General features: G+C 29.8%; 1 protein-coding gene across 1 annotated transcript in view; it reads right to left on the reverse strand.

Moving 5' to 3' along the window:
- LOC138700029 (probable cytochrome P450 304a1) overlaps nt 1–12,257 on the reverse strand; it is a 43,078-nt gene extending 30,821 nt beyond the window's left edge. Inside the window, exon 1 of the mRNA XM_069826320.1 lies at nt 12,006–12,257. Coding sequence (XP_069682421.1) covers nt 12,006–12,099 — 94 coding nt within the window. The 5' untranslated portion in view covers nt 12,100–12,257. The remainder of the gene's footprint in view (nt 1–12,005) is intronic.
- Nucleotides 12,258–12,631: the final 374 nt, after the last annotated feature.

Raw genomic sequence — 12,631 nt, forward strand, 5'->3', positions numbered from 1 at the left:
GCAAAATATATTGTTAATAAGTATTTAATGAATTTCAATCTTAAGACATATCAACTTGCAAATGTTTATTTGCTATTTAATAACAATATATAAACGTTTTCGCCGTTTAGGGCATCTTCAGATATAACAAAACATAATCTGGACCTATAACAGTAAATTATGCAAATAACAAGGAATAGAGAACAATATGTGTGATACATGAAATTCATGAGCTTTATGTAAAATATGACATAATACAGGATGAATATTGAGATCTTTGGATTTTGAACTTAGACTGGACGAATATTTTATTTTATACATATAGCTCATGTTACAATTAATATACAATGATTAAAATTTGTCAATGATGTTAAATTTAAAATTTACAATGATGATAATAAAATATTTTAGAGTAATCATGGCTGAAAGTTGTCGTAAGTTACAAGATAGTTTGCGTAGTTGATGTTCGTGTGTTTTGTAATTGTTTCACTTAGAGAGGGCGTTGGCATTTGAAATGGATGTTGTTTGACGTTGATGACTACTTTACAATTAATATACAGTGATTAAAATTTGTCAATGTTAAAATTTAAAATTTATAATGAAAATAATAAAATATTTTAGAGTAATCATGGCTGAAAGTTGTCGTAAGTTACAAGATAGTTTGCGTAGTTGATGTTCGTGTGTTTTGTAATTGTTTCACTTAGAGAGGCCGTTGGCATTTGAAATGGATGTTGTTTGACGTTGATGACTACTTTACAATTAATATACAGTGATTAAAATTTGTCAATGTTAAAATTTAAAATTTATAATGAAAATAATAAAATATTTTAGAGTAATCATGGCTGAAAGTTGTCGTAAGTTACAAGATAGTTTGCGTAGTTGATGTTCGTGTGTTTTGTAATTGTTTCACTTAGAGAGGGCGTTGGCATTTGAAATGGATGTTGTTTGACGTTGATGACTACTTTACAATTAATATACAGTGATTAAAATTTGTCAATGTTAAAATTTAAAATTTATAATGAAAATAATAAAATATTTTAGAGTAATCATGGCTGAAAGTTGTCATAAGTTACAAGATAGTTTGCGTAGTTGATGTTCGTGTGTTTTGTAATTGTTTCACTTAGAGAGGGCGTTGGCATTTGAAATGGATGTTGTTTGACGTTGATGACTACTTTACAATTAATATACAGTGATTAAAATTTGTCAATGTTAAAATTTAAAATTTATAATGAAAATAATAAAATATTTTAGAGTAATCATGGCTGAAAGTTGTCTTAAGTTACAAGATAGTTTGCGTAGTTGATGTTCGTGTGTTTTGTAATTGTTTCACTTAGAGAGGGCGTTGGCATTTGAAATGGATGTTGTTTGACGTTGATGACTACTTTACAATTAATATACAGTGATTAAAATTTGTCAATGTTAAAATTTAAAATTTATAATGAAAATAATAAAATATTTTAGAGTAATCATGGCTGAAAGTTGTCGTAAGTTACAAGATAGTTTGCGTAGTTGATGTTCGTGTGTTTTGTAATTGTTTCACTTAGAGAGGGCGTTGGCATTTGAAATGGATGTTGTTTGACGTTGATGACTACTTTACAATTAATATACAGTGATTAAAATTTGTCAATGTTAAAATTTAAAATTTATAATGAAAATAATAAAATATTTTAGAGTAATCATGGCTGAAAGTTGTCGTAAGTTACAAGATAGTTTGCGTAGTTGATGTTCGTGTGTTTTGTAATTGTTTCACTTAGAGAGGGCGTTGGCATTTGAAATGGATGTTGTTTGACGTTGATGACTACTTTACAATTAATATACAGTGATTAAAATTTGTCAATGTTAAAATTTAAAATTTATAATGAAAATAATAAAATATTTTAGAGTAATCATGGCTGAAAGTTGTCGTAAGTTACAAGATAGTTTGCGTAGTTGATGTTCGTGTGTTTTGTAATTGTTTCACTTAGAGAGGCCGTTGGCATTTGAAATGGATGTTGTTTGACGTTGATGACTACTTTACAATTAATATACAGTGATTAAAATTTGTCAATGTTAAAATTTAAAATTTATAATGAAAATAATAAAATATTTTAGAGTAATCATGGCTGAAAATTGTCGTAAGTTACAAGATAGTTTGCGTAGTTGATGTTCGTGTGTTTTGTAATTGTTTCACCTGAAGATAGAGATGGAGAAATAATAATAAATGCAAAAATATAGACAAGTTATTATATAGAGACGTAGATAATTATTATTATAAGATTACTTACTAAAAACGTTCAATAATGAACTAATGTTGTTTATGTTAAAGAATTACTGTTAGGTGTAGTTAGTTAAGATATTTGAATAAATGCTCGAGGAATGTGAATGTAGTGGAATGTACGATAATTTCGTAATAAATAAATAATGAGTTAGGTATGAATTTTAATCAATCACTGAAAATTAAGTAGAAAAAAATCAATATTGTAATTCGTAATAATTAGTAATAATTAGATGAGCTATAATACCAAATATATGTAAATGATTTAAGGCAGCGGTAATAATTATTGTAAGATTACTTACTTAGAGAGGTCATTGGCTTTTGAAATGGCTACTCTAATATGATGACATCCTATTACGTGTCCTCAGGTTTATTGAAGTATATAAATGAAGAAGTTCTATAACTAAAAGAATATTAACTATTAATTTACTTTCAATTTTGATATGAGGGATATAATTGTTTTAATGAATTTTGACGGCATTCGAATACTTACATTTGTATGTGCTGGTGTTGGTGGTTTTAAGAGAACTGAGGCCTAGATAATCGTGTGTATTGAGGCATGTAGCGGCGCAAGAACATGAAAGGAACTATTTGAATGGCGTATCAAGATCAATGTGAATAGGTCTATTTTAAATTGCATACAGTGGATTTTTAAAGTTTAATAAATTTTCGTTAATTATATTTTGATCTTTATTATGGTAGTAGGCAATGAAGAATTCTTCTGCTGCATTTATGAATTTATTGTCATTGTATGTTTTTAGGATACTTAATGTGTTCTGGTAATGACCTAATTCATGTCCAGTATTAATTGTGTTGCATATTTTGATTTTTCTCTATTATTTTTGAAATCGTTGACATGTTCCTTAGATCTTGTTTTTATATTACGTTAAGTTTGGCCTATGTATTTCTTACTGCATGTGTGACATTTAAGCATATATATGCCTTTACTATTTAATTTATCTATAGGATTTATTGTGTTATGGATATTATTGTTTAACTTATTATTTGTTTTGAATGCTATGTTTATGTTTTCTTTATTAAAGAAGTTTTTTAATTTATTAGATATGTATTTGTTGTGAGTGTTGACCAAAATTTTGATTTATTATTGTTTGTTTTTGTTAAGGTAGTGTTTGTCTGTCGTTGTCTATTGTTTTCTTTTTTCCGAATTAATTTTCGAATAAGGGTTTTACTGTATCCGTTATCATTTGCAATGTCTAAAATTCTTTGTACTTCTTTTTTATATTTATTTTTGGATAATGGTATTTGTGTTAATCTATTTATTAGGTAATTAAACATACTTTGTTTTTGGTTTTGGGGATGTATTGAATCTGCGGGTATACTATGTGTTGTGTGTGTTGGTTTTCTATAGATATCGTATTTCAATTCAAATTTATGTTTTATTATTTTTAAATCTAAAAATGGAATAGAGTTATTTATTTCATATTCAACTGTAAATTTTAGATTTTTATGTAGTTTATTAAATGAATCAAGAATGGAATTATCTATTGTAGTATTCTCATAAATTACGATTGTATCATCTACATACCTATAGTAAGATTTAATGCTATGTTTATTTAGAATTTCATTGATTTTGTTATCCTCTATGTTTTGTAAGAAGATTTCGGTAAGAGTTCCTGATAAAGGGTTGCCCATAGCTAGGCCAATATTTTGTTTATATATTTTCTGATTAAAGACGAAATAATTTTGAGATTTAACTGTGTTCAACAATAGTATTATTTGCTGAATTATATTTTCTGCTATTTGTAAATTTTGTAATTTTTCTTTAACGATAAGTATGGTTTCTTGAATTGGGATATTTGTACACAAATTCTCTATGTCTAAAGACATCACTTTAGATTCATTGTTGATTTTTACTTTATTCAAATTGTCTATTAAATGCTTTGTATTTTTAATGATATATTGATTTTTTAATTGTAATGTTTGTTTTAGCCATTTGTCTAAGAAATTACTTAATTTATAGTTCGGAGCGTTTATATTATTAACTATGGGTCTCATTGTTAAATCTTTTTTTATGAGTTTTTGGTAATGTTCTAAGAGTGGGGATTGTGGGATTTTGGTTTATATATTTATGCCTATCTGAATTTGGAATAATATCTGGTATTAATTTTAATGTATCTTTTATTTGTTTTTGGTAATTATCTGTCGGATTGTATTGCATTTCTGTTATTTGATTATTATTTAAGAAATCAGTAGTTTTCTCGATATATTGGTCTTTCTTCATAATGACTATTGCATTATTTTTGTCAGCCTTAACATGTATAAGATTATTATCTTTCATTTTTTGGTTTAGGTTATTGATTTTACGTTTTTCTATTTTGGCTTTGTGAAACTGTTCTTTGGTTTTAGGATTTGTTTTATAACAAATTAAAACAATTATATCCCTCATATCAAAATTGAAAGTAAATTAATAGTTAATATTCTTTTAGTTATAGAACTTCTTCATTTATATACTTCAATAAACCTGAGGACACGTAATAGAATGTCATCATATTAGAGTAGCCATTTCAAAAGCCAATGACCTCTCTAAGTAAGTAATCTTACAATAATTATTACCGCTGCCTTAAATCATTTACATATATTTGGTATTATAGCTCATCTAATTATTACTAATTATTACGAATTACAATATTGATTTTTTTCTACTTAATTTTCAGTGATTGATTAAAATTCACACCTAACTCATTATTTATTTATTACGAAATTATCGTACATTCCACTACATTCACATTCCTCGAGCATTTATTCAAATATCTTAACTAACTACACCTAACAGTAATTCTTTAACATAAGCAACATTAGTTCATTATTGAACGTTTTTAATAAGTAATCTTATAATAATAATTATCTACGTCTCTATATAATAACTTGTCTATATTTTTGCATTTATTATTATTTCTCCATCTCTATCTTCAGGTGAAACAATTACAAAACACACGAACATCAACTACGCAAACTATCTTGTAACTTACGACAACTTTCAGCCATGATTACTCTAAAATATTTTATTATTTTCATTATAAATTTTAAATTTTAACATTGACAAATTTTAATCACTGTATATTAATTGTAAAGTAGTCATCAACGTCAAACAACATCCATTTCAAATGCCAACGGCCTCTCTTAGTGAAACAATTACAAAACACACGAACATCAACTACGCAAACTATCTTGTAACTTACGACAACTTTCAGCCATGATTACTCTAAAATATTTTATTATCATCATTGTAAATTTTAAATTTAACATCATTGACAAATTTTAATCATTGTATATTAATTGTAACATGAGCTATATGTATAAAATAAAATATTCGTCCAGTCTAAGTTCAAAATCCAAAGATCTCAATATTCATCCTGTATTATGTCATATTTTACATAAAGCTCATGAATTTCATGTATCACACATATTGTTCTCTATTCCTTGTTATTTGCATAATTTACTATTATAGGTCCAGATTATATGTTTTGTTATATCTGAAGATGCCCTAAACGGCGAAAACGTTTATATATTGTTATTAAATAGCAAATAAACATTTGCAAGTTGATATGTCTTAAGATTGAAATTCATTAAATACTTATTAATAATTTACCAGGCATATTGATATATAAAATGAATTTTAAAAATACATTGTCTTTAAGATACTGCTGTTTAGAAATTGTTGTAACGACCTAATTGCGAAGCATGCTGAGCTAAGTTTGGGGGTTATTTCTTTGATATGATTTTTCCAATTTATTGTATTATTAATATGCAAACCAAGAAATTTGGTTGTTGATGTTTCTAGTAGAGGTATATTGTTGATAGTTGTGCCCAATGTTTCAGAGATGAAATTTGAAGTGGCTTTAAATTGAATTATGTTAATTTTATTAATGTTTAATGCTAGTTTATAGGTTGTAAAGCAGTCATAAATTTTAAGGAGAATTGTTTCTATTTTATATTTGAATGTGACAAAGTTATTGTCTGTAATTATGATACTTGTGTCATCTGGAAATAGTATAGGATAACCTATTCCTTTTATTATGGGGCCAAGATCATTTATAAAAATTAAAAAAAGAAGAGGCCCTAATATAGATCCCTGTGGGACCCAGGTATGAACATTTCCCCATGCTGAAGTAGATTTAAAGGAGTTATTAAATGCGTTGATTTCTACTTTTTGTTTTCTGTTCAGGAGATATGACTCAAACCACTGATATGCTATGCCTTTAATACCATAGTATTCTAATTTTTGTAGTAGAATTTTATGGTTAATACAATCAAAAGCTTTGGAGAGATCACAGAATATCCCAGAATATCCATGGCCCGCTCCTGTAATTCGCTGCCGTTGGACATCAGGATTAGACTTAGTCATCAGTGCTTTAAAACTAGATTATTTAGAAATATTTTAAATAGAAATAATTAATTTTTTTTACAACTAGAATTTTTAATATATATATATATATATATATATATATATATATATATATATATATATATATATATATATATGATGGGTCAAAAGTCGCATTCCCCAAACACTTCCTTACATTTAATTACATTCAATTTACATTTGACTACACATTCCTTTACAGATTTTGTTCAAAATGGAGACCCTGTTTCTCGTTACACAATTCACAACGTTTAGACACTGATTTACAGATGGCAGAACATAACTACGATTTTCACGAATGTCTGTTCGATCATCTGTCACAACTAATGCATGACGCAGATCTTGCGGTTTCCGAGCAAAAACATCATTTTACAGGATACCTCACAATGACATGGCGTCAAGTCGCATAATCTGGGTGGCCATTCTGTTGTAGCCATAGCTTCAGTATTATACTAACTCTATGGTTTTACCACGACGGCCAATCCATTCATGGAATTGTTGGTTCAAGAAGTCCCTCACTCCTATACTAAAATTAGGTTGTGCTGCATTCTGTTGTCATATCAACTGCACATCGGCAAACCAAGTGCTGTTTTCAAGACGTGACATCGGAAAAACAGTTGACGCATGAACATGGTTGCCAACCCACCATTTATTACACTAGCTATCCATTTGTTCAAGTTATGACGTCTGTGTATGTGTACAAGTGTGAAACCCAAGAACGAATATTGGGAAAAGCGACTTTTGACCCACCTTGTTATTTTGTTGTTTCCTTTAACTGCGGTTTCTGAGCAAAAGCATCATTTTTCAGGTTACTGTGATGTACCGAAGTACATGATATTTCAGTGCAGGAATTCTGCTTTACCATATGGTAAAAAATGGATATAACGGAGAAAAATTATCACCGGCACCGGGACTCGAACCCGGGTTTTCAGCTCTATATGCTATTTATCCACTAAGCCACATCCGATTCTAGTTCCGATTTCGGATTGAATCCCTCTCATTTTAAGTTCTACTTCTCTGTTTTCGTTTTGGTGGCCTGCTCTACGTACTGTATCACAGAATATGTGACACTGGCACAATATCCAACACTATGTACAGAGGAGCACTCATTACGAGTGACTTCATGATTCAAAACGGCGCTTAATCAGTCGAGTCCCGGCCACTTGGTCACTCGTAATGAGTACACCTCTGTACTTAGTGTGTTGGATATTGTGCCACTGTCATAGGTATATTCTGTGACACTGTACATGAGGGCAGGCCACCAAAGAGAAAACAGAGAGATAGAACTTAAACTGAGAAGGATTCAATCCGGCATCGGAACTGGAATCCGGTATGGCTTAGTGGATAAAGTGTCAGCACGTAGAGCTGTAAACCCGGGTTCGAATCCCGTACTGGAGAGAATTTATCTCGTTCTACCCATTCTTCATCATTTTTCAGGACACCCCACAGCGAAAAATCACATAGCGTCAGGTCGCATGATCTGGGTGGCCATTCTGTTGTACTACGACGGCCAATCCATTCATAGAATTTGCTTCAATAAGTCCCTCGTTTCTACACCTAAATGAGGTCCTGTTGTAATATCAACTGCATATCGGCAAAACGAGAGCTGTTTTCAAGACGACGGAAAAACAGTTTGTGCATGAACATGGTTGCCAACCCACCACTTATTACACCAGCTATTCGTTTGTTCAAGTTACGACATCTGTATATGTGTACAAGTATGAAATCTAAGAACGAATATTGGGGAAAGCGACTTTTGACCCACCTTCTAGTTACTATTCTGTCTCTTTTAACTGTGATTTCTAGATAAATGTCACTGTTTCAATGTAACCAATACTGATTATACAAACTGTAGACCTACAATTTTATGAATGTATTTATATGTATTCAATCCTTCTTATGGTAATACTTGTACATGCTATGTATTTTCCTGTATCTGCTTTCAACCTACTTGAATGGAAGAGAAGGTCTGATGGCCTTTACTTTGTCAGGGAAAATAAAAATTATTATTATTATTATTATTATTATTATTATTATTATTATTATTATTATTTTCAAGTAAAAGCGAAAGAGAAGGATGATAAATGTGTGCCTATTCATCGTCAATATTATTATTATTATTATTATTATTATTATTATTATTTTTTTTTTTTTCAAGTAAAAACGAAAGAGAAGGATGATAAATGTGTGCCTATTCATCGTCAATATTATTATTATTATTATTATTATTATTATTATTATTATTATTATTATTATTATTATTATTTTCAAGTAAAAACGAAAGAGAAGGATGATAAATGTGTGCCTATTCATCGTCAATATTATACAATACACAATACAAAAATTACACTCCTATATCAATGAACTTTTAATTTATTATCTCAGGAAGTGACTTTCAATGACGTCATTAATTTCCTTAATGAAAATAGGTCACGTCCATACAAAATCAAAGTCTAGACTCTACTAGGACGTTTAGAATAATGGTTCTCTGTGTTTATCAGCTAAGAAAGAAAACAAATATTGAACTTCATAGTTTCATTGATTAAAATTGGGTTACTTAAATACACTGACTACATGTCGAGGTTTAAAGTATTAAACATAGAGAATAACGGTTTCTCGTATTAATAAGGAAAGTAATTTTTTTTTTAATAAAAAAAAATAATTATTCTTAATGCAATAGTAATTTCGTTATAAAAATGTCATCTCACCATTGCTTATAACGGTGTATCAGGCGTCAACAATCGTTTTCATTTCAAACATTCCACCTTTATGAATTCCCAATGTGGTTCAGGTACTAGTGCGCTGGTCTTTCACCCAGATGGTCCGATTTCGATCCCCGGCCAGTCATAATGGAATTTGTGATTGACAAACCGGATGTTAGAGATTATTTCCACTGGAAACTCCCGTTTCTGTCTTATAATTCCACTAACATTTTCCGACTCCCCCTCATTTTATCCATCATCAGGAATAATAAGAATAGGCTGGGCTGAAGTCTTTGTGTTAGTATGGGTTTCCTATGCTAATGTACTAGCACACTTAAATGCTATCGACCTCGGCCAGGATCGAACCCGCAACCTCGAGCACAGAAGACCAGCACTATTCCGATTACGCTACCCAGGCCGACAGTACTTAGGTTTACTAGATTCTCAAAATTGTAGTTGAACATAGGCACTCGATTTGCGTTAATCTTATTAATGTTACTGGAAAAATTATCAATGAACTAGATATCGAAAATAAATGTTTGGGTAAGCTATTTTCTTGGATCTACGGAAAGCTTTTGACACTATCAATCATAATTTACTTTTGGACAAACTACAAACTATTGGAGTCAGAGGTATAGTTTTAAAATTATTCCAATCATATTTTAATAACATAAGACAAACGACCAAAATTGAAGATCAATTTTGTGAATATAAATATATTGATATAGGTACACCGCAAGCAACAATTTTGGGATCGATTTTATTTCTAATATATATGTTAATGATTTGTTAAATATAAATTTAGAAAAATTTAATGGATCTATATATTCATATGCTAATGATACGGTAGTTATTTTCGGTGGTTCTTCTTGGCAAAAAGCTCACAGAAATACTAATATAGTTTAAAAAATTGCTTGATTCCAATTTCCTTTCTTTAAATATGTCTAAATCAACCTTAGTTCCTTTATCGTTAACAACTGCCAGTGTTCGAAATTTAAAAATTAGCGATGAATATAGACGAACAATACACAGTGAAAATTGTTTAGATCCCAAAAGTTATAAATGCCCACCATTAAAAGAAGTCACATATGTGAAATATCTGGGTATCATCATTCATCAAAATTTAAAATGGCCCCATTACATTACTTATCTTTGTAAGAGGCTGCGTAAAACAATTTATAAATTCGTTAATCTTCGATGCTACTTACCCATTACAGTTCTACGAAATGTTTTATTTGGTCATTTTTCAGTCTATTATTCAATATGGCATTATTGTTCGGGGTGGAAGCACAAAAATTAATCTTAAATTTAATACAAAAACGAATAATTAAAATCTATTTGAAGAAACATTTTAATTATCCAACTAAATTAATTTATTCTGAATTTAATGTATTTAATATTCAATAAATTTTTAATATAGGCTCTGTTAAAATTTTATCATAAAAATCGTAATAAGTTTATATTACAGGCACATAATCATGACACAAAACGAAATAATAATTCAACATTAGTAGAAACTAAATGTTTCACATCTGCTGCTCTAAAGCATAGCATTAATTTTGGCCCTCGGTTGTATAATTCTTTATCTAAATTACAATCAGATCTTCTAACATGTAACCCACTAACATATAACAAGAAAATTAGAAACTTGTTAATGTCTTCAATTTTATTAAATAAATTTATAGCCTATGTGTATGAATTAATCAGCTTATATTATATTTGTATTATATAATTTCGGAATACATATTTTTTTATAAATTTGCCTACGTTTTTCACGTATGATATTATTCTTCTCTATGTTAATATTGTATTACATAATTTCATTGTAGCTGTAATTTTAATTTTAGTTCCTATTTTATTTTATTTTCTATATTCCTCTTATATTAATAATATATCTGAACTGTGACTGAACACGGGCCCTGTTCATTAGGTCCTCAAATTTTGTAAATATTATTCTATCCTCTTTTTATATTGATTGTATTATTTTATTTCTATTTCTATTTGTTGTAATTATATTCTGTATTCTGATGTGTTATTCTGTATTAGGCTATATGTTCTGTTCTGTATTATTATATAAATTTGTATTCGACCATGTTATAGCATCTTCCAATGCAATTGAAATTTGAAAATTCGAAATTTGAAATAAATAAACTTATCTAATTACAAAACTTACCTAATCAGCTGCTCGCTACATGCTACTGTTGAACGAAATAACGCACAAGATACTCAACGGCGATGGAAAGCTTTCAATTGCTGCACACGCTCTCATTTTTAGAGGCGAAAGGCACGCACTATTGAATCAGTTTCGTTCACTCTTACATGCATTGGTCGAATGGATAAAGTCGGAATAAGAGTTGAATCGTGTAAATGCACCTTTAAACATATCGATCACCCGCAACTGCTGATTCAAGTTAAGAAACGGCGTAAGTCGTTTTACGGATTTTGGATTTGATTCACTTAGGCATATTTTTAATAAAACTTAATGAGACTACAATATTATTCGGAACATGATAAAGGAATTGCGTTGTTGCATATGTGAATAACGAGAAAATATGTGCCATCTTCATGGCGCTCGTTTATAGAGAGCACTCTTAGAAAGTGAATGAGCAATATCCATGTCCCAGGTAGGACTAAAACATAGACGTCAAATTTATTTGCATGTGAAGTTGATTTTAATGTGCTTTACCTGGTGGAAAATTTGGTGGCCGTTGCTTGGAGAACCTGTACAGGTAGATCAGTAATAGAGTCGAGATAACTAAAAGTAGCATTGCGGACAGCATCCTTAAGACTTCCGTCGAGTTCTGTCGCTGTCTGGAGACTGCGGACACAACAGCATCAAAACAGCATATCTGAATAGTCGAAAAATATACGATCCACTAGACGGCCGTCAGGGCGCACTCGCGAGCCCCTACCATTAGCCAATCACCCCTCATAATGTCTCCCCCACCACAGCTGGTAGATAGGTAGACATGCTTCTACCGTTCGTCTTTCTAATGTGAAATTAAAGTACATAAACAGGAAGGTCAATAAATGTTACAAAAACTTACATATACGATACTAATGTTGATATACACAACTATTATTTCTATTTGTAATACATATTATCATAATATTGAAAATGTAATTGACTTTTGTATGAATTCTGAATATCGCTAAATACGAGTATATAGGGAGGAATAAAATGTTTAAAAAGATTAGAAGTCAAACGCTATACACGTACGTATACTGTATAAATATTTGAATTAATGTCGTACTATAAGATCAAATCATATCAAAGAAGTCTTAAAATAAAAACAATGCCAACCAACCAAC

This window comes from Periplaneta americana, chromosome 5, assembly GCF_040183065.1.
Source record: "Periplaneta americana isolate PAMFEO1 chromosome 5, P.americana_PAMFEO1_priV1, whole genome shotgun sequence".
In the NCBI taxonomy this organism is placed as follows: Eukaryota; Metazoa; Arthropoda; class Insecta; order Blattodea; family Blattidae; genus Periplaneta; species Periplaneta americana.